The following is a 25,232-nucleotide window of genomic DNA, read 5'->3' as shown; positions in this document are numbered from 1 at the left end:
GGATCAACACCAGTTTCCGTAAGGACCATTTTCGGCCCAATTATTTATTATTGTTGATTGTGAGTCGTATTTTTTCGAAAGTGCTATTTTCTCTCTGTGCTAGTTCAAGAAGTACTGTACATAACTGAGAAAAATTAACCATCGTGCGGTAATCTGTTTCGTGCGGCAACTGGTGCAGCCATTTCTTTCCTTACTGCAAGCGCTTCCTCCTTGAAATCTGGCATTTGTGTCTTGCCTATGGATTTTAATGGGATACGGGAAATGAGAAAGTCACCTCACCATGTTGTAGGCCTACCGCAATTTCAGGGTAATACCAGTCAGCATGGGTGTAAACTCGCTTCATGCTGTTGTACCACAACATCACGAAACCGGACATGTGCATAACTCGGCTCGTACTATAGTATCTGTGTCCTGGCACTGGGTAATTCCGGTCAGCATGTGCATACGGTTACCCCATATTACTGTATCAGAGTTTCATGACACAGTATAGTATTATATGCTCATTTTTGTCTCCGTTAACTTTACATTGTCAGAATCGTGCAATATTTTACAATATTGCACAGCTTCATATTCCACTCACGTGCACGACACGTGTGCCCAATAGTGTACTAGGAATACTTTGTAAACAAATCATGTACACTCATGCAGTAAACGCTTTACGTTTTGGTAAAGTAAATGTTTCGTGGACTGCCACATACGAGCTGCTCTGCAATATTCCGCGTTAACTTTTTTGATACAATGTTTCGGATTTAGGCTAACGATAGACGCCAGGCAGGTTATAAAATTGCTGGGCCCTACAAATAACATGCAAGTGCCAAGGCATAAGTGTGTCTTCTTTAGCTGGTAATAAGAATGGCAAAATATATAGTTAGTTTTACATCCTGAATTTCCTCAAAATGTGCTTTCTTAGTTCTGCAAATCCGAATTTCATGAACCATGTCATAGGTTATAAAGCATGATTAAAGATTTCGAAGTTGTAATGTAATTTCGACTACATTCCAAGTGCAATTACATCCTCCTCACTGTAGCGAAAGGATTGGAAAATCATAACTTTCATAAGACTTAAAATCGTAGGAGAGTGACATAATATATAGGTTAGGTACTTAATATCTCTCTCTCTCTCTCTCTCTCTCTCACGCACACACACACACACACATTAGCGGTCTCAAATAAATGTTGACAGTGACCACCAGATACGAACGGAGCTTAATTTGGACGCCGTCACGACAAGAGCAAAGAGTTTATTATGGACCCCATCAAGACACAAGATGAGAACTAGCAGTTCGGTTTAAATGTTTTTAATAAATATTTTTCAGTACGGAGGCCTGGAGTCCGTCATTACCGGTTTGTGTGATGCCTTCCCCCGCCTGAGAAAGAAGAGAGAGCTTTTTGTTTTCTTTGTTATAGTCTACTGTTTTTTGGGAGGAATACCAACGACAAGTTATGTAAGTTATCCATATTTGTATTAACTACATCATCCGTGTGACAAATAAATCAACTGCATCATCCGTGTGATAGACCAATCAGAAGAAGATATTCCTTCATTGGAAGATGTGATTTGATCTCATCCCGTTTCACCTCTCTCTCTTTAAGTCCCGTAACTTCCTTTGAAGAGGTGACGTATTTATCCCCTTCAGGTCTCATAGCTTCATTTGAATCCATAATGGACTCGGTACTTATCCGTATAGTTCCCATAACTTCCTTTTAACAGATTATTTACTCGGTACCCATCCCTATTACTCCAATAACTTCATATGACGTGACTTCATCGGTAATTATCCATATTTCTCCAATAAAATATGACGTGACTTACTATCCATATAGCTCTAATAACATCATATGATGTGACTTACTATGTACTTATCCATATTTCTCCAATAACATCATATGACGTGACTTACTCGGTACTTATCCATATAGCTCCAATAACATCATATGACGTGACTTACTATGTACTTATCCATATTTCTCCAATAATATCATATGACGTGACTTACTATGTACTTATCCATATTTCTCCAATAACATCATATGACGTGACTTACTCAGTACTTATCCATATAGCTCCAATAACATCATATGACGTGACTTACTCGGTACTTATCCATATTTCTCAAATAACATCATATGAGGTGACTTACTATGTACTTATCCATATTTCTCCAATAACATCATATGACGTGACTTACTCGGTACTTATCCATATAACTCCAATAACATCATATGACGTGACTTACTCGGTACTTATCCATATAGCTCCAATAACATCATATGACGTGACTTACTCGGTACTTATCCATATAGCTCCAATAACATCATATGACGTGACTTACTCGGTACTTATCCATATAGCTCCAATAACATCATATGACGTGACTTACTCGGTACTTATCCATATTTCTCCAATAACATCATATGACGTGACTTACTATGTACTTATCCATATAGCTCCAATAACATCATATGACGTGACTTACTCGGTACTTATCCATATAGCTCCAATAACATCATATGACGTGACTTACTCGGTACTTATCCATATAGCTCCAATAACATCATATGACGTGACTTACTATGTACTTATCCATATTTCTCCAATAACATCATATGACGTGACTTACTCAGTACCTATCCATATAGCTCCAATAACATCATATGACGTGACTTACTATGTACTTATCCATATTTCTCCAATAATATCATATGACGTGACTTACTATGTACTTATCCATATTGCTCCCGTATCTTCTTTGGCTTAAATTACATAACGCGGATATTTGTTTCTGAAAATAAAAAATATTTCAAGGTCCTGCCCCATGTCGATGATTTCTTTTTAACAGAACTTTATTTTTTCAGGGTGGCCAATATTTGATAACACTTCTTGACACACACGCTGCTCCAGTGCCCCTAATTTTCATTTGCTTCATAGAAGTCATCGCCGTTAGCTGGTTTTATGGTCAGTATTCTCCAATGGAAGGGGTTCGTTCGATTTATATTTGTTTATAATGTAATCAGCGAATATTGTTGGCAGGCTATTCAACTTTAAGTAATTTGTAACTGGCTCAGCAATTTTCATTCATGTAAGAAGTTCACACTGCACCTTAATGTAATCACATTCTATATCAAATCTACGACGTTTGACAATGTACAAGACATCTCTAGATTTATTAAATAAATTCGATTTGTTAAAATAGGAAACTATCCATTTATGTCAACATACAGGTTTGAAAATTTGAAATGATATACACCAATTCGAGATTCTTTATTTGAGCATTAATTTTCAGGTGTTCAAAATTTTTCAAACGATATAGAGAAAATGTTAGGATTTCAACCGGGTCTCTACTGGAAAATTTGCTGGGTAGCAATCTGTCCGCTGTTCTTACTGGTAAGTAAAGATGATATATATGGGGAAATAACTTGAGGAAGCTTCCATCGCCATAAGGTTGTCTCCCGTGTAATGAATACAGATGAAACGTTGCAATTCCTTTTATTTATTTATTTATTTATTTATTTATTTATTTATTTATTTATTTATTTATTTATTTATTTATTTATTCATTTATTTATTTATTTATTCATTTATTTATTTATTTATAAATATCTTCTGATTTTATTATGTAAGGCTGGTCCTATTTTGATTTTTTCCTCTGAATTGTTTAGATATCTGTTTTAACGTTGAGTCCTCTTTCAATGTTTTAGTCAACGGGTTAATACGTTATTTACAAATTAAATTTCGTTTCCTTTATACTCTGAAAGAAAGTTATCCAATGAATCATACAAGACGCTATCTTTAAAACAATTAATTTTGTATTCACTTTATTACTTTTAATTGTTCCTCTTAATTAGTATCAGTATTGTATATTAATAACACCTTATTAGTATCAGTATTGTATATTAATAACACCTTATTAGTATCAGTATTGTATATTAATAACACCTTATTAGTATCAGTATTGTATATTAATAACACCTTATTAGAGTCAGTATTGTATATTAATAACACCTTATTAGTATCAGTATTTTTTATCTATAACACATTATTAGTATCAGTATTGTATATTAATAACCTTTTTAGTATCAGTATTGAATATTAATAACACCTTATTAGTATCAGTATTTTGTATTTATAACACATTATTAGTATCAGTATAGTATATTAATGACCTTATTAGTGTCAGTATTGTATATTAATAATGGCTCCTTAGTATCAGTATTGTATATTAATAACACCTTATTAGTATTAATATTGTACATTAATAACACCTTATTAGTATTAATATTGTACATTAATAACACCTTATTAGTATTAATATTGTACATTAATGACCTCATTAGTATCAGTATTGTATATTACTAACACCACATTAGTATAGTATTGCATATTAATAAAACTTTATTAGTTTAAGTATTGTATATTAATAATACCTTATTATTATCAGTATTGTATATTAATAACCTTATTGGTATCAGCACTGTATATTAATGACACTTTATTAGTATCAGTATTGTATATTAATAACATTATTAGTATCAGTATTGTATATTTATAATACCTCATCAGTGTCAGTATTGTATATTAATAACACCTCATCAGTGTCAGTATTGTATATTTATAACACCTCATCAGTGTCAGTATTGTATATTTATAACACCTCATCAGTGTCAGTATTATATATTTATAACACCTCATCAGTGTCAGTATTGTATATTAATAACTACATTTCAAGGGATTGAGAAGGATACCAATTGTTATCTAATGATGACGATGACGACTATTATTTTTATTTATTTATTTATTTATTTATTTATTTATTTATTTATTATTATTATTATTATTATTACACCTCTAGGTGCTGTGTGTCCTTTCTATCTGTGCGTATCAGGGCCTGAGTATAGGTACGTACAAATTCCCGTTCTGGTCAGAGGTCCTAGGTTGGTGCATCACGTGCAGTTCTATAGCCTGTATACCCTTATACATCATCTACAAGTTTGTCAACACGAAGGGCTCTTTCAAAGAGGTAAGACTTTGCTAAAAACACCCCTTTCTAATGATGCTGACATTCTCACTGTTTATGTTAAACGCACACACCGCAAAAATGAAACTGTTTCTACAGTCCGACAACCGCCATATTTTTTCTCTTATCAGTGAGTGTATGGTTGATTCCAAAAACTGACCATGTCTTAGTGTCATTAAGGAACTTTTTCACAAATGTTGCAAATTAAAACAATAATAAGAAAAACTCTCAAAGAATTTTGCTGGAACGTAGACTTTACTTTTATCTCTTTTTCTAAAATCACAAAATAACAGCGTATCAAATTTGCATGCTTAATTTAAAATAAGCGTGCAAATATCGCTTTACAGATGTTCCGCTCTCAAAATCTAATGATGCTAATATCGATTCAAAGATGTTCTACTTTCAATGTCTCATGAAACAAAAATATTTTATGTGCATTCACTTAGATAATATCTATCAACTTCCGATTAAAACATCTAGTACGAATAAATTTTCCCGAAAACTCGTACCCTGTTGGTTTTGATTTTTTAAAGACTTTCCTTTTGTTTTATTGCAGAAAGTTTTGAGATTAATACGACCGGTACAATCAGATTCATCAGGAGTTCAAAATGGTCTTATAACGTTGCAAGCCGAGGAAACCTTTTCATCCACAAAACCAGAAGAAATTCGTTTGCCTATCATAAATGGACGAACTGAACACAACGAGGATACAGTCTAAAGACAAAAGAGGACACAGTCTATAGACAAAAGATTACATAATCTAAAGACAAAAGAGGACACAGTCTAAAAATATTATATAGTGTTTTGTGTATGCTGACGGTTATGTTGCAAAAGTTGCAATGTCGTCAAAAGTAAGGTTCTATTCCTGAACGATAGTGAAAAGCAGTCCCTGCTTCCGCTTTCATAAACAGTTATATACTTCATTTTTACAATCGGAACATAAAATAATTTGTTTTTAAAAGCAGAGATTGTGTGAAGAAGCTAGAAATCAATTCGTACATCCGAGGGATAAAAAGAAGTTTGTTGCAATTCGTCAATGTAGTAGTTTGTAGCATACCCAAGAGTAATGTGGAGTATAAACAAGTGTACAATAGACTGACAACACATGCGGCAACGTGTAGCGTACATCATTTTTGCTCGTTAAGTTTTGAATGCAGATGCCTGAATCAACCCCTCTGCCGTAGGTGGTGTCCGTCTCTTATCTATCATGTCACAGAGATGACAATCGTCAGCACTTAGTAACATGTCACGTTATCGGGACAAGAGCTTGAAAACCAAGGAGGACCAAATAACGCCTAAACATATAGCCTATATACAGTGTATGAGTCCGTCATGGTTCCAATAAGTTTTTTCTCCCGATTTGAGTGAAATTTTCGCGAGACTGTTGAGTCCTATTTCAATTATTTTAATAATTTTCAAAACAAAGAAACTCCCGTTTTTGAAGTAATAGATCTGCTACATAATTTTTTAATTTTTTTTGAGGGATTTAAGGTTAGAAAAACCATCTGCTAATCCGCCACTTGTATGTGCTTTAATCTAGCATTTCATGTGAAATTTAATTCTAGGTTGTTCTTATTGACGTGAATAACCACATGTAATAACGAAAAGAATATGGGCGTAAATTACTTGATATTTTCTTTTACTTTGGTATGAAGAAACATATGATAATTATATTTATCTACCTCGTTTATCATCTATCGTATTTAGCCATACATAATACTCACAAAAGTCGGATCATCGTAAATCCTGCTCTGCCGTTGTATAACGAGCCAGAACAAAAGGGCTCACTTGATTTGGCTGAAGTCGTAAAGAGAACGAACAGTGTATACCTTGATCAGGCGGTAAATTATGCAACGGCAGAACTAGATCTGCAACGATCTCAGTTAATTGCATATTTAACAATTTACAATACCCTGAATTGTCGTCATCTGTGAAATTTACTAGATGGAATGATACATGTGTGTACGTATATTGTTTTAGAAAAGGCACGTAATTGATGTAGGAAACATAGTTTTATTCGAGAACGTCTGTCAATCCAATATACTGGTTTAAAAAGGTCAATGTTATACAAAATATTAATGGAATAATTACTGTATGCAAGATTTCTTTACAAAGAACAAATATAATATCTGGGATAGAAGAAAATGTAGTTTTCAAAAATAGATATTTTTCATTTTTGCAATAAAACGTAATTTTAGTCCGTGATATTGAAGACGTTCAGGCAGCTATTGTCATCGGCTTGGAGCATTCAGTTACTGCCGATTTGGTCATCAGTTGCCAGTGAAAAGACCTCAACAGTGTGTATACATCTTAGAAGAGAACAACGTAAGCTATAAATCTAATACACAGTTTAAAATAAATTATTGCTTGCAACGTATCGAGTTGAAACCTTTGAACTTCAAGAGTGGTTCTAGGTCAAACTTGAATTAATGATGCTTCCCAAATTTCGATCGAGGAGCAATGTTTACATTAAATCACAGGAACCTAAGAAATGAAAATAAATTTGGTAGATCACCTGTCATTTAATACCTATAATTCAGAATTGAAAATGTTTCTCACACAGACAGAAATAGTGTTCAGTTTTCTTTCTCATCGTCAGCTTCTTACAAAGGACATTCGGATATAACGAGAATACATCCCTATCAAGATTTTTCTAAGACTAGTCGCTTTAATATGACGTGCATCATACATTTTCACGAGTCCAGAATTACCTCTCAGTCTGTGATAAATGAAATGTGAATTATGACTGATGTTGATTATGAACGTTTGTTTGTTTGTTTGTGTTATATTAATTTATTTTTATTTATCTTTTGTATTTATGTATTTATTTATTCTTTTCTGGCATACTGTTAATATTGTATGACAAGTGGACTGTTCAAAATTCTACATTTCACTGGTATGTTTAAAACACTACATTTTTGAATGATAAATTCAAAGCATTAAATTTAAACACTGATTCAAAACATTACATGTGAATGCTAAGTTCGAAACAGTACAATCTGACTGGTAATGTGGATGAACGAACGTAAAAGCTCTTTGGCTTGAAACTGCGTATTATACTTGGTGAAAAAGTATTTTTATATATAGAGCACAGCTGATTATCTCCGAAATTTATCGCTTCAATGATACTGAATTGTTATAAAATCCTTTCATGAAACGAAAATAATCTGGCATTTCCTATGATAACTATTGCAGACGATAAACCGAATGTGTGATAGGAATCTTTATTTTAGCGTCTTTTTTAAATTTTTAAATTTTATTTATTTATTTTAATAATAAATTTACCATATTTTAAAAACCCAGGGATAATTAATGCAAAATATGAAGAAAGTTTTTGTTTTCTTGACATATTATTTCAGGTCAAACGCTTACCTCTTCTGTAACGATGCACATCAAGTTCGGCCGTGTCTTTACATAACGAGGGATGACAGAAATTTAAATCAGATCAAAATCTATGTTAATTATGCAGCAATACATTATACAGAAGGCTTTTTTATGGCGGAGTTTTAAACGCAGTTCGGTCCATGTCCATATGAAAGCTAGCTTTTAAATAATATTCGGTAAAGATGGAATAAGTCGTGCGAAGAATCCAATGACATCCTACTCGTATTACGAGATATTTTTCTGTACAACACTACAACCGAATCCGAGATACGTTTCCGTACAACACTACAACCGAATCCGAGATACGTTTCCGTACAACACTACAACCGAATCCGAGATACGTTTCCGTACAACACTACAACCGAATCCGAGATACGTTTCCGTACAACACTACAACCGAATCCGGGATACGTTTCCGTACAATATTACAACCGAATTCAACCGTCCTTACTGTAACGCTGTGAAAGGGAGTGTGAACCTTACTGGATATGGGAACGAACTCCTCAGTTAGATTGAAGATTAACTGTCTTACTTAAAATAAAGAAAAACAAAAGATTTTTAAAAAGATATTTTTTATTTCATTTGTATCTCATAGAATAAACATTTGTACCAGGTGTGTATATTAGTACGCTGTACCAGGTGTATATTACATTTCTCCTCACATTCAAGAGGGCTCTCAAAACTCACTTTTTTCGACAGCAAGAACAAACTTCAAGACCTAATGTTTCCTACCTGAAATATTCTCAGCATGTTTTTTATTTTTTTTAACGTTTTTCTAATTTCATGTTGTTTGTTTTTGTAATAATATTATTATGTTTCTTATCTTATAGGTGTTGTCTAATATTGTAAAGCGCTTAGAGCTTCTAAAGATTAGGCACTATACAAAGTCCTCATTATTATTATTATTATTATTATTATTATTATTATTATATGTTATTGACTGCATTGAGTTTGCAAAGGAGACATAGATTTTCTGGAACAACAAATGCATATAATTTACCGGATACTAAAACTCATATCAATATGAGATACGTTATAAAAATCATGTCAATATGAAATACGTTATGACAAGTTTGTCAATATGAGATACTTTATGAAAATCAACTGAAAAAGCCTGATGAACTGATTTTATTGTACCTTACAAATTTATAAACACTGCGATGACTTGACATAGTTTGCTAGATCTGTTTATATTCATTGAAAATACGTTTTACATCTCGGTACAAGACGGCAAACCCTGGAGATGGACTAATTGTGTTTCGGTATCTGAACACTAGTTTGTCAGTTATATTAATAGACAGACGATTCACATCGTTACATTACGTGAACGTTTTACATTTATATTAAGAGAGAGAGAGAGAGAGAGAGAGAGCATACTCACATTTTGTGACCGTATTTTGGGCATACACAAAAATTATTATAATTATTTCGCGATCTAATTTAACATTCATCTTAGAATGCAAGATAAAATTTGATTTTTAAGCAATTTTATTCATCATCAGCATTACGTTTTTCTTATTATATGTAATTAGTCCGTCAGTTCTAAGTGGAATTCAATTAATTTTAAAGCTGTAACTTTCAGTTTATTTTAGTGTAAGATCAGGAATAAATTGTTTATTTTCTTTTCGTAATGTGATATATTTACAGTCATATTTACAGTCATATACATCAAACGACTTTTTATGAAATGCGTCCTTTACTATTTGGGTGTTGATACAACTTCTCTTTTTAATGATTTATATCATGCCATCTTCTCTTGTACGTATCAATGTTTGATGAGATTTGTCATGTAATGTACGTATCAATTTAGGATGAAATCCGTCATATTATGTACGTATCAATTGTCGATGAAATCCATCATATAATATATGTATCAGTTTTCGATGAAATCCGTCATATTATGTACGTATCAAGTTTTGATAAATCCGTCATTATGTACATATCAAGTTTCGAAAAATCCGTCATATAATGTACGTATCAATTCTCAATGAAATCCGTCATATAATGTACGTATCAATTTTCGATAAAATCCGCCATTATGTACGTATCAAGTTTAGTTGAAATCAGTCATATTATGCTATATTTATTGTACATTTGTCGACGTTTTACCTGTGATTTAGACTGCATTGTAAGATTTTTAATTGCTTACATAATTAGAGAATATGGGTCTTCAATAAAACGAAAAGTTCATTAAACACATATTCCACTGGTCCGTGGTTTGTTTATATATATATATATATATATATATATATATATATATATATATATATATATATATATAGAGAGAGAGAGAGAGAGAGAGAGAGAGAGAGAGAGAGAGGATATTTATAAATTAATTATTACATGAGATTGCATATCCAATGAATATTACTTCACAAGAGTGGATTGATCATCTTCTGAGTATTAGTACACTAGAGGAGATTGTCCACTGAATATTCGTACACTGGAGTAGATTGTCAGCTGAATGATCATACACAAGAGTAGATTGTTCACTGAATATTCGTACACTAGGGTAAATTGTCCCCTGAAAATTCGCACACAAGAGTATATTGTCAACTGAATATTCATACATTAGATTGTCTACTGAATATTCGTACACTAGAGTAGATCGTCCATTGAATACTCATACACAAGAGTAGATTGTCCACTGAATATTCGTACACTAGAGTAGATTGTCCATTGAATACTCATACACAAGAGTAGATTGTCCACTGAATATTCGTACACTAGAGTAGATTGTCCATTGAATTCTCATACACTGAATAGTCGTACACAAGACTAGATTGTCCACTGAATATTCACACATTAGATTGTCTACTGAATATACTTACATTTGAGTAGATTGTCCACTGAATATTTATACACTAGAGAATAGTGTCCACTGAATATTTGTACATTAGATTGTCCACTGAATATTCGTACACAAGAGTAGAATGTCCACTGAATATTCGTTCACTAGAGTAAATTGTACACTGAATATTCGTACATTAGATTGTCCACTGAATATTCGTACACAAGAGTAGATTGTCCAATGAATATTTGTAGATTAGATTGTCCACTCAATATTTGTACACACGAATAGATTGTACACTGAATATACGTAAACTAGATTGTCCACTGAATATTCATACATTAGATTTTCCACTGAATATTCGTACATTATATTGTCCACTGAATATTTTACATTAGATTGTCCACTGAATATTCATACATTAGATTGTCCACTGAATATTCATACATTAGATTGTCTACTGAATATTCGTCCACAAGAGTAGATCGTCCACTGAATATATTCGTAAACTAGATTGTGCACTGAATATTCATACATTAGATTGTCCACTGAATATTCGTATTCTAGAATGTTTATCCTCTCAGTATTCGTACAGGCAGACTAATATATCGTGATGACCAGAAAGAATATGTTGCACTAGAAAAAGAGAATGATTCATCCAGGAAGTAAATAAAGTAAACATTTTATGAAATGATTTACAACATGGACCACGTCACTTTAAAAACTAATAGAGAATCATTTTATGAAATAAATGATTTACAACATGGACCATGTCACTTTAAAAAGTAATTGAGAATCATTTTATGAAATGATTTACAACATGGACCTTGTCGCTTTAAAAAGTAATAGTGAATCATTTTATGAAATAAATGATTTACAACATGGACCATGTCATTTTAAAAAGTAGTTAAGAATCATTTTATGAAATAATTTACAACATGGACCTTGTCGCTTTAAAGAGGTATAGAGAATCATTTTATGAAATAAATGATTTACAACATGGACCATGTCACTTTAAAAAGTAATAGAGAATCATTTGATGGAATTAATGTATTACAACATGGACCATGTCGCTTTAAAAAGTAATTGAGAATCATTTTATGAAATAAATGATCTACAACATGGACCATGTCACTTTAAAAAGTAATAGAGGATCATTTTATGAAATAAATGATTTACAACATAGACCATGTTACTTTAAAAAGGAATAGAGAATCACTTCATGAAATAAATGATTTACAACATGGACCTTGTCACTTTAAAAAGGAATAGAGAATCATTTTATGAAATAAATGATTTACAACATGGACCTTGTCACTTTAAAAAGGAATAGAGAATCATTTTATGAAATAAATGATTTACAACATGGACCTTGTCACTTTAAAAAGGAATAGAGAATCATTTTATGAAATAAATGATTTACAACATGGACCATGTCACTTTAAAAAGAAATAGAGGATCATTTTATCAAATAAATGATTTACAACATGGACCATGTCGCTTTAAAAAGGAATAGAGAATCATTTTATAAAATAAATGATTTACAACATGGACCTTGTCACTTTAAAAAGGAATAGAGAATCATTTTATAAAATAAATGATTTACAACATGGACCATGTCACTTTAAAAAGTAATAGAGAATCATTTGATGGAATTAATGTATTACAACATGGACCATGTCACTTTAAAAAGGAACAGAGAATCATTTTATGAAATAAATGATTTACAACATGGACCATGTCACTTTAAAAAGGAACAGAGAATCATTTTATGAAATAAATGATTTACAACATGGACCATGTCGCTTTAAAAAGGAATAGAGAATCGTTTTATGAAATAAATGATTTACAACATGGACCATGTCACTTTAAAAAGTAATAGAGAATCATTTGATGGAATTAATGTATTACAACATGGACCATGTCACTTTAAAAGGTAATAGAGAATCATTTTATGAAATAAATGATTTACAGCATGGATCATGTCAGTTTAAAAAGTAATGGAGATTCATTTCATGAAATAAATGATTTGCAACATGGACCATGTCACTTTTAAAAGTAATAGAGAATCAGTTTATGACATGAAAGATTAACAACATGGACCATGTCACTTAAAAAAGTAATTGAGAATAGTTTATGACATATAAAATTTGCAACATGGACCATGTCACTTCAAAAAGTAATCGAGAATCATTTTATGAAATTAATGTATTACAACATGGACCATGTCACTTTAAAACGTAATAGAGAATCATTTGATGGAATTAATGTATTACAACATGGGCCATGTCACTTTAAAAAGTAATTGAGAATCAGTTTATGATATAAATGATTTACAACATGGACCTTGTTGCTTTAAAAACAGCGAATCATTTTATGAAATAAACGATTTACAACATGGACCTGAAAAATTTAAAAAGTAACAGAGTCATGTTATGAATTGATTTACAACATGGAATTTGTTACTTTAGAACGTAACAGAGGACTGTGCTGTAGGACACTGAACATCAGCATGAGTTTTCTGTCAGTTGAAAGTGAAATTAATTTTGTAATCCACACGTTTTTGTTAACCAAAATTCACTATTTTGTGTGACCGAACTTCATTAATTTTGTTTCATTTTATATACACAATTGCAATTGGACTGGGCCACAAGTTTTGTTTATATGCGGAACTGTAATTGGACTCGGCCTGTCAGTTTTAAGAAACTATCAACGGTTATTTTCTTCAACAGAAAAATACATCGACATCTAAGAACAAGAGACGACATACACCACTATAATACAAAGACACATAAATCATATCCAAGTACAGAAATAAAAAGAAATAGAAGAACAATGAATCACTCATAGAAAAAATACAAACAAAATGAACTTAAAGACGAAATTAAAAAAGTTAAAAGGCATCGGTAGATTCTATGAGTTACCTGAATATAAATTGGAGTTTGTTGTTGGATAAATTCATTATCAATGTAATCATTGTTATAACTGAAAAATTTAGAAAAATAAATAAAATGTCATTCTTCTGATTGCTCTGTTGATTTGTGATTTTCAGAATACCTTTGAAAATGAAACTGGAAAGAAAGCAATGACTAGTTATCCATGGGAGATAACTTCCGATATGCTCACTTTGTTAGAAAGTTGTAGGGTTTATTTTAGTTACTTACCTTAGCTTGATTGGTTTACTGTTTTACCTTAGTATTGAAAATATAACTGTATGAAACGTGGAATTGAAAACGTCAAAATTTAAAAGCCAGTAATATAGCAAACATCTTCATTTACTGATTTTTTAGTTAATCTAAACCTCTGTAGTTGTCTTCTTCTACGTGAGCGACGATTAGAAATACCATAAAACGATGGCATTAGCTAGAGAACTAAAGAAAGAAAATGGTCAAAACCTCTATAAATTTCTTTAATTTTTAAAGGAGATCCTGTTTGTTATGTATATTTAATTTATATTGTGTATTTAAATTTTGTCCATCGTTGAGGATATAGTTTTGCGTATACCTCATTTTGTCATGTTTGTAAGTTATGAATAAGTTGGTTATTGATAGAGTTCAAGGTCAAGGCTATACTTAGAATATTCTAGAAAAAAAAGTGTGACCCACATCCCAGTCACTTTATTTTGTAGTTGGTTCTAGAGAAATTAGTCTATAAGAAGAGGTCAAAATAAAGTCATCATTACTGTTTATGTTCAGTCGGTGAATCATTTACCGTTGTGTTAAAAAAATATTTTGAAAGGAATCATTTATTTAAATTTTTCGTTAGTATTACAATGTGCTCATTGAAGCCTTGGACTAAAATCCACTTTAGAATTATTCTGAATTCATCCAAAGACATTCGTGATTACATCATTCTACATCAACATATTCAAAACTATTGGTATGTCAGAACATTCAATATTGGAATTCATTCCTAACACTCAATACTTTAAGTTCCTCTTAAATTTTCACTGTGTAACTAAGAGAAATAAATTATTTGATAATTTTACTAAACGTGTTGTTTTCGTTTCTTTCTGTTGCTTAGTTTAAGGCCATATGATAATTTGATAATTTTACTAAACGTGTTGTTTTCGTTTCTTTCTGTTGCTTAGTTTAAGGCCATATGAAGTAACAGATCAAAGAAAATTAAGTAACGATTTTTTCAATTATTATCGCTAGCTGACCTAAAACTTTGTCAAATGGCAAGTAGTTGTGAAAAAAAAGCATTTTCTAGAAAATCAAGTATTCTGTAATAAGAGTATTTCAAATTATGAAATATGGACTCGTCGGTCAATATTATAAGGCTTCTTTTTTCCGATATCAAAATAATCCGATACTAATATCAAAGAAAAGTGCCACCTATAGATAAAGGTAAATAGCTTATCTTTAGACAATTACTGATTACTTTCAAACACTTAAGATGCTGTGCCGAACAAGCGTTACGTATGTAGGGTGACGACACGTATTACCTACCTGGTATATTCGAACATTTTATTCTTTGTGTTAATACCGAGATCACTGAACAATATTAGTGCCTTTTTAATGATATGAAACCATTTGATATTTCTATTTTCCTCCTTCGACTGAAAGAGGAGAAGAGAAAATTGATGATGGTGATTTTGATGATGATGACAAAGTAAAGAAAATTCAAAAGAGGAAAGAGAGGTATAAATTGAAATTTAAGAAAGCGACAATGGCCGTAATATTATAAATTCGATTTTCAATATGAAAGTTTTATGAAAATGAATTTGGCCGGTAATTTCAGCACATTATGATATGATGACGATTGATAATAACAGTTTTCTTCATCATTCTCAATTTATTGACCGTGTTACGAATATTTACACTGTTTCTTAGTTTCGTTTTTTAAAAAAAATATTTCATTATATGCAATTGCAATGTAGCATTGTATCAAGTTTATTTTATAATTGACCTGAACTATTGATTTAAAACAGAATATTCTGTAAACAACTTATACATAGCTAAACTATTCTTTATGTGTATGGGTTTATTATCATGATCATTATTAATAGAAGTAAATATGTTTGTTTGGGTCTGGGTCAAGATTATTGGGATTCCCTTACAATTTACATGGTGTATCTGACATTGTCCAGGTTATATAGTATAATTTTAGTAACAGACATTCTAATAATAACAAACATTTTATTTTGTAAATATTAAGAAGTTTCTAGAAGGTTATTTCCATTAGGTAATTGTTTTTGTTTTTAGAAAATGTTAATTGTGACCTGAGGTTAAGTAGAGGATTATATAATCTTGTGGCTGGAAAGATTATTCATTTGTACTTAACATCTAGCAGAATCAGTTTGTACTAGTGTTGTTTAGTGTTAATTTGGCTGGAATTTATTTCTTCAAATTATTTAATTCAGTAAATACAGAGTGCTCATAAAAATAATGTTCATGGACAAAGATATTCACTGGAATTTATAGTGAATGAAACTGGAATTATAATATTACTGTGTTTCAACAAACGACTGTTGGCACATCAGCATTATACAGGTCATCACAGACACATCAACACCTCAGCGTTGGGCTTAATTGGGATTTCTATGAAAGTGTCTTGAAAACTTTAAATTATTAGGACTTGTGTCTGTTATTATACGATTATTTGGGAATTTAATTCGCAATACAGTAAGTTTTTATTATTATTTTGTCTTGGTTTTTTTTCTTCACTCTTTTCTGTTACTTTTTTATGACCAAAGTCTCGTAACAACGCGGACATTCTTAGATCGAAAGAGATGACAAATAGTTCGAGCCTCCTTTACGAAGGTGTCACTTCTTGCGACGATGATGTTGTTTTTTATCTTTGGGGTGCGAAACGTACTGAGAGATACTTGGTTTGAAATGTAAAGAAAAGGCGAACTATTCATGAAGTTCAACGGAAAACTGTTTTTATTGAAATTGTAGAATACTTGGTATAGAAATACACAATCCGGATATAGAATACGTATACATAAGTGTTACATTTTAGATATAAAAATACTTATTATACGCTCATTTCTTTTTTGTCGGTTAATTTTACATTGTCAGAATCGTGCAGTATTTTACGATAATGCACTCACGTGTACTTCATATTGCACTCACGTGCACGGCACGTGTGCCCAATAGTGTACTAGGAACTACTTTGTAAACAAATCATGTACACTCACTTAGTAGACGCTTTACGTTTTGGTTGATTAATTTTGTTTCTGAATGAACTAAAGGCCATGTATCGTGGACTTCCACATACCAGCTGCTTTGCCACATTCCTTGTTAACTTTTTTGATACAATGTTTCAGATTTAGGTTAACGATGAAGTTCGTAGCGAACTTGTTTTTTATAAAAGTAAAATCTTTTATTACAAATACATATAACGTATTACTATTGTTGAAACAATCCATTACATGCTATAAAAAAAATGTTTCAACGTTTCGAAAGAAACTTGAATCCAGTTTTCACCAAACATTTAAATATTTTCATTGCTATCCTAAGGAATATGTTTAAAATATTGTACGTAGTTTTGTTCTTGCCTGTAAAGAATAGGCGAGCTATTATTCATCATGAAGCCCAATGGAAAAACTGTTCCAGGCACGGATTTAGGTGCTTAATATATTTTCTGGAGTTTTAAGAAAATGTACGAACCGTAATATGCTGTCATTGTTTTCCAGATAAGGTCTCCTGCCTGGGAAGTTTCAGCTTCCTTTTAACTTCACAGGTCACAATCTTTCCAATACCTGTTTTTTAGATTTACACACTTCATCACAAAACAAATGCTCCAGTAGCAGTTGTTCTTGATGGACCGATAAACACCAGCCAAAAAGAACTTTTTGATAAAGCAGAACTCTTTCTGTCTAAACTTGTACAATATTTCTGATTATAGAATTTGCTAATTTAGAACACAAGAAGAAAAACTATGATACACATTTGAATTATAAGAGTAAAAATTGTATTGATTACAAATTCCTTAAAATTTAGTCCTAACATGTACAAAGAACTCAAGCTGTAAATAGACAAGAAAACATAACAGTAAAAGAAACGTATGTGAATGTGAATTTGATCTTGAAATTGCTAAACTTAAATTGTTAATCTTCATTATGGTCGTATGTTAGCTAGTACGAAAAGCATACATCAGGTGCGACTAATTATCAATCTTTAAATAAATCAACAAAAACCATGTCAGATAATGAACTGGATTTCTAACAGTTCAAGATTTTAATGTATCATAAATTATTTATCGAGCGTTACAAATCATATTTTCTAAAATATTTTGTTAGCTTGCACATTACAAGAAAGCCATTTTTGGGTCTTCCAACATTTCGATTTAGAGATATCACAAAACTATGCATGTCTGCAATATTGTCCATCAAGCAGGTGTTCCTTTGCACCCAGTTCCCATCCCCGTCTTATGCATGCTCTCACAGAAGTGTTTTCTTGCGATGGTATTGGGATTGGGAATCAAACATCAAGGCTTTGCGAATATTGATATATGTATCGGTACATACATTTGTAGATGGTTTAAGGTGTTTCTTTTGTTTCTTCGGAAGTCTGGTTGTGTGTTGGTCTTTACATTTATGGTCTGTGGCAGCAAGAAAAAATACAATGAAATTGATACCCTACGTACATTTGTACGACTTGCAAAATATTCTCTGTATTCAAAATATAATTGGTAGGCCACACATTATTCACGTTATTAAATTGGTAAAGCAGCGGGGGGGGGGGTGAATCGGACAACTTTTTCAGACAAAATTTGATTAAGGTTTTAAAACGACAAATAGAGCCTTCCTTCGAAATCTCACTTTTCAAACAAAAAAAAATAAAGTCTCCGTTTGGCAAATAGAGACTTAGCGTTTTTTGCTCGAAAACGCTGTATTTCGCGACAACATCTCGTTGGTGTTTTCCCGTGATAATCATCGGGCGTCCCGCGTCGATGTCATTACCCCCCCTGCTGCTAAGAAGTTATTTACAACTAACCGAATATTTGGTCAAGTCCGATACGATATCGTGAGCAGGGGGGGCGAATCGGACATTTTGTCCAATCGTTATTTTGCTTAATTATTACTTTCTGCACTCAGCGGATCCGGTGTAGTCAGCGCTGGTAAAAAAAAAACGACGTCGGTCCATCCTACACGATGGTGACGTCATTTGGTTTAATTAATACTTTCTGCGCGCCGATCCCCAGCGTCGTCAGCGTCCGGTGAGCACAGCGACGACCGCGTCGATGTCATTTCCCCCTGCTGCTAAGTGGTTATTTACAACTAACCGAATATTTGGTCAAGTCCGATACGATATCGTGTCCGAGGATCATGTAAATTTATCGTTACAAATCCATGTGGGGTCGACTGAGCATGACTAAAAAAGTGTCGAAAACCATTAAAGTCCATGTCACCGCCGCACCAAGTTTGCCAAATATTTCGTAGCGTGTGTGTATCAACGCCGTTGAATACAGCAAGAATATTACAGTTGTCTCTGATTACTTTTGGAATCTGAGTGTATCGTTGAGTGACATATATCACGTCGGTGTTTTTATGCCTGCCTCTGGAAAATATCCTAGCTGGGTTTTTTTGATTGTCTAACATAACATCATCGTACACGACTAGATTGTTAACGTCGCCATCAATATCATCAATACCTGGTGCATCATTGATATCTGTAATAAACTCAATAACATTTTTTTCAGCGATCGCTGATGCATTCTCGTTAAAATCTTTCAACACCTCGTAGCATCGTTGATCATCCACGCTAGGGGCGATTAAATACAACTTATCCCACTTCATCCATCTCATTATTAAATTAAGTAATAATTGCGTCTTGCCGGATCCAGATGGTCCGATGATAATCATCCGGATCGAGTTTGGTAACGCTGCAACATGCTTAACTGGTTCTCTCGTTTTAGTTGCCGAAAAATCAATTATATCCATATATCTATACATAAATTATGGATCTATATTGTGTGAAGTGTAGAGTGCGTACTGGCACAAATGATATGACAACCGTTACAACAAGAAATAATAGATCGGCGCTTACTGGTAAGTGTGTACAATGCGGTACAAAGAAATTTAGATTTATTTCTGCTAGACCCGGGGATGCTTTAAAAAAAAGCGAGGAGGTGATATTGCAGCCAAGTTATCAAAACTCCCCGGAACACCGTGGGCAAAGTATCCAGGAGAAAGGCACCTCCCAGGATATAACTACTGTGGCCCCGGAACACGATTAGATATCAGACTCGATGATCAAAATCAGCCGCGACCCGGTGAGTATCCAATAAACGCTATCGACGAAGCATGTCGGATACATGATATAGCTTATCGTAGCGGTGATCTGCAACAGCGTCATATCGCGGATGTAAAATTAATTCACGCGTTAAATGCTATTCCTGATAAATCCGTCAAAGAAAAATTGGCCTCATGGTTGGTAAAATCGGCTATGAAAGGTAAATTAATGATTGGAAGCGGAGCTTCTCGCGCTGGTAATTGAATACGCTAGCGTTTATAATAACAACATGGAATCCATCTATTATTCTCCGAGAGGATACTGGAAAGGAAAGGCCGCAATTGGTAAACTCGCAAGCGCTGCAAAGGTAACAAAGGCCACTGCGGCTAATTGGTTATCCAAACAGGCTATATGGCAAATTTATCTACCACCGCCTAAACAAATAAACTTCTCACACTTTGATGTCAGCGTACCTAATGAAGTTCATCAGGCTGATATACTATTTCTGCCGCATGACAACGGTTACAAATACGCGCTAACCGTAGTTGATGTTGCGAGTCGATACAAACAAGCGGAGCCGTTAAAAACAAAGTCAGCAACTGAAGTAGCCGATGCGTTTGAGCGGATTTACCGAAGGGGTCCTCTGCGCTGGCCAAATCTATTACAAGTTGATCCTGGCAATGAATTTCGCGGCGCTGTTTTATCAACGCTGAAACATCATAGCGTCGCGATACGACGAGGTCATACTGCGCTACATCGTGATCAGGCAATTGTTGAACGATTCAATCGGACTCTTGCTGAACGGTTATTTGGGTATCAATACGCGAAGGAATTCATCCAAGAAAAACGATCTCGTGAATGGGTTAAAAGATTACCAGGCGTAATTGGAGCGTTAAATAACGAGATTACCCGAGCAATCAACATGAAGCCCAGCGACGCGATTAAATACGAGTACATACCCGGAAGATCAAAATTAAATAGCGTTTCCAAGCCGATTCTCGGCGATGTCACTGTCAGATATCTGTATGAACCAGGAGAGCTTGAAGGCGGTAAAAAAAGAGCTACTGATCCTATTTGGAGTGTTACCACACATAACATATCAACGATAACACGATCAACTGGTAGACCACCGATCTATAGACTGGATTCAACTGCTCCTCAGCGCGGATTTACTCGCGAGCAACTACAAGTGATACCTGACGATACTCAATTACCCCCGCGTGGTCTTAACTAGCGCCGTTGCGTCTATTACACTCAAGACAGGTCAACCTCACATTGTTTTTGACATGACCGAGACTGTTATCGATCCTGTCCACGGTAAATTGGCGAGCGTCTTTATCCGAATAACGCCAGCGCATTACACAATTGCAACTCGCGCAGTGATTATTCTGTTGTTGTCGTAACGCAATTATTAATTCGGCATCAATATCAAAACGCCGCTGTTTTTTTTTATCCTGTTGGCGGTAACCCGAGAGTTTTCTATCAATGACGCTTGCATCAATAATGTCATCGTTGTCGGTGACTCCGTCAGTGACTCCGTCACCGGCTTCGTCAATAACAATTCTTCGAAGCTGATTTATCCTCCGTACTCTGGACACTGCAAGATAGACTAGATTTGACCATTCGATGCGATTATCAACCATCCAAACAATTGTATCCGTGATAGTCAATCCTTGCGAGGAATGTATTGTTGTTGCGTATCCTAGCGTCCACGGGGATTTATCAGCACGTAGCGCGTCCTCGACGACGCTGATAGCAACGAGCACAATATCATTCAGCACAAGTATTTGTTTTTTTGTCCCTGACGCTGTCAGGCCCGGGATTTCAACTTCAATGTTCTGCCGCCGTGTGTCAGCGGGTCTATAACACAACGGCACTGGACGCGTTGGAAACTTTTCCTTATGCAACGCAAACAACTTCCGCTGAAGTGTGTCTCTGACTATCTTTCTACTCGCTACAATCAAATCGTTTGGTCTCCATGTTTCCCAGAATTCATTTAATGGCGTTTCCGGAATCACCTCGCGGATTTTTTCACATTGAACTCTATCCGGCTGTAATCTGATTAATTTTTTAACCTCGCGCAGTTGTTCATCAAGTGCTCGGTAATCAGTATCGGTTTCTTCATAATAGTCCACAAAACCCTTTAACCAATCATGTGGACCCTCGCCGACAAATGGTGGTGGTTGGCCATGGTCGCCACACATGATTACCGCTGTATTCGCGCGCAGCAACCACTCAAGAAACATTTGTAAAGTATCTAACGAAACAGTACATATCTCATCCCAGATGATAACCTCAGGAATAAATTTTTCACCCATTCGATCAGGAGTCCACTCACCGCCGCTGTATCGAAAAAAGCTGTGATCAGTAACGGCGTCAACATTTCGTTGTTTTATCTCCCGAGCTAGTCTATGGGTCGGTGTAAGCACGATTATACTTGCCCGCGTTCGAAATAATTCAATTGCCCGAGTCGTCTTTCCTGACCCGCCACAGCCGCTTAAATAAACTGTTTTGTGTCTACAAATTGGATCAGAACACGGTGGTGCATTAGACCATTCTGATAAATTATCACCGCGTAAGTAATTATTTTCAACGGTGACATTTGCTGACGGGGAATAATCGCGTCGTATTTCATTTTTAATTCTCCATATACCCCAACTCTCGTCCGGACTAGTAAACTCGGCTAAGTTTCCCTTGTACTTTACGTCTATATAAAATGAATCAACGGCTACTCTAACCGCGGTGTCGGGAAATCTATTTATCATCGAGAATAAATTGATAGCGGCGTAACCCAGCATAGACGCCCTCAAATGCGGATACGCGGGGCTGTCTCCATCAAAGTAGGTAACAACTGTACCCAACTTTGTTCCATTGGACAGCAGAGCTGTTTTGCAGTTCACGTATCTATTTTTTGCCACTGCGTCCTTGATTACGAAATCATATTCTGCGTCATCTATAATCAGCCGTGAGCAATATCGTTTGTAGTCGTGGTTTTTTCCACCTTGTGTGAACTTACCGATTATTCTTCTACCGAGATCTTTTGCCTCGCGGTTTCGTTGGTTGAATATCTTTTTGGACCATTCGATGATATATTCCTCGTTGGCATCAATGTGTGCTCTGGATTCGTCAATTATACTATCAAGACGTTCCGGTTCTGGTAACCAGACTTCAGTCTGCGCCCGATATGATATAATCGCGTCACTGACAATCAACGATACAAGCATGCTACAATCAATCATAAACCGTAGCAGCGCTATTGGCAGCCACTTCTTTTCAGCCATGTGTCTACCGATCCAAATATAACAACAGCGATGAAGTCCTGCCGCGAATTCAAATGATACTATGCGAGCGAATCCGGTTAAATCAAAATCAGGCAGTGGTCCATTAATAGCAACACGAGTCATTTCATGTCTGGGGTGTCCAAATCGTTTGAAATACTCAGCGGCGGATCCATACCCGAGAAAACTAGCTGGATAACAGGCAACCATATCAACCGAGATCATAGCGTCGCGGTTGTATTCAGTGTTCCATAGTCCACCGTGATAATATTCCAAACAACTGGATTGTACATCCGGTAGAAATTCCTTGCGCGTTGGTCTCCACGCATTTTTCCTTGCTGCAACATGAGCCGCAACCGATGGAATCGTAAAACAATTTGTTAGCAGTTGTTCATCGTGCTCTTCAAATTCCATGGCGGTTTTTTTCATCTTGTTGTGAAACGCTTCAGTGCGATATAATTCACCGTTTGGTCTTACAAACTGATCAAAGGTATCCATGTCGTTTTCAGCGCTGCGAAGTAACCACACTGATACAGGGTCGTTTTTACACAAGCAGGCAATAGCATCAAATAGTTTCCTCTCTGCGAGAAAACCATCCTTGGAGAATTGTTCTCCCAGGAATTCTTCGGGTATATACTTTACTGTTCTATCCCGTGGAAATATTGTGACCGCGGGCGTCCACGCGTGTTCGTTATGATCAATAATTTTGATTGGGGCTCCCTTTGATTTATATTTTGATTCGTATAATACTTCACCGGTTATCGTTGTAACGGTTATTGGAAATCTCAGCGATGTTTCTAATTTCGCTATGTCGCTGATGGTTGCTCCTCGCTCGCGCACTGTCTTCTCCCATTGGTTTATTTTACTACGTCGTAAATCAGTCAATTTGTTTCCTCGACACGCATTTGTAAAATGCTCTATTACTCGTTCTGCTACACAATTTATCCCCGTTGACTGTTTCATCGGCGCTAGTTTTCCGATATCAGGTTTCTTATTTAACGGGTATATTCCATAGACAACTGCTGTTTCAGGATACGCTCGTTCATAGTATGGTCTGTCAATTCCGGTTAACAGCCCTGGCTTGGAGTCGCGGCTAACAATGACTGTTTTCTTATCGCTGAGAACCGGTTCAAATTTATCACGTATGATCCAATTACCTGATTCCACCCGGACAATGAATTTTACTCTGAAGAAATACCTTTTACCGTCAAGTTGTGATATTATCATTGCTGCGCGGTTGTCGTTCATGGTAGCATCAACAACACCATCAATTCGAAATGTTGACCAACTATGAGATGCGCCATCACGCTTGAATTCATTGATACAATCGCGTATTTTATTCAACAGGGTTCTATCGTTTATTAACGCTTTTGGTGCGTCCTTGAGGACTCTATCGAGATTAAACCTAATATTTTTCCAGGGCTTAATTGCTGCTAATCTCTCAAACTCTTCCATATAATTAAAACAAGTATTTAAATGAAAGAATATAGTATAATGAATAAATGCAAATGGTTGATGATTGGGTCGATAACCCCGTGCAATAAATCATGTAGAGGTGAATTCTGCGGGTATCATTTAC

The 25,232-nt window shown here is 34.5% G+C and overlaps 1 protein-coding gene across 1 annotated transcript in view; it reads left to right on the top strand.

Moving 5' to 3' along the window:
* Positions 1–10,608, top strand: part of LOC149779694 (sodium-dependent serotonin transporter-like) — a 105,955-nt gene extending 95,347 nt beyond the window's left edge. Inside the window, exons 9-13 of the mRNA XM_089940544.1 lie at positions 1,317–1,445; positions 2,857–2,956; positions 3,285–3,385; positions 4,851–5,018; positions 5,572–10,608. Of these exons, the coding sequence (XP_089796670.1) occupies positions 1,317–1,445; positions 2,857–2,956; positions 3,285–3,385; positions 4,851–5,018; positions 5,572–5,733 (660 nt within the window). The 3' untranslated portion in view covers positions 5,734–10,608. The remainder of the gene's footprint in view (positions 1–1,316; positions 1,446–2,856; positions 2,957–3,284; positions 3,386–4,850; positions 5,019–5,571) is intronic.
* Positions 10,609–25,232: the final 14,624 nt, after the last annotated feature.

Source organism: Sinohyriopsis cumingii, chromosome 17 (assembly GCF_028554795.1).
Source record: "Sinohyriopsis cumingii isolate HCF-2022 chromosome 17, ASM2855479v2, whole genome shotgun sequence".
NCBI lineage: Eukaryota > Metazoa > Mollusca > Bivalvia > Unionida > Unionidae > Sinohyriopsis > Sinohyriopsis cumingii.
The sequence above is the reverse complement of the archived record's forward strand: the minus strand, read 5'-3'. Positions and strand labels throughout refer to the sequence as shown.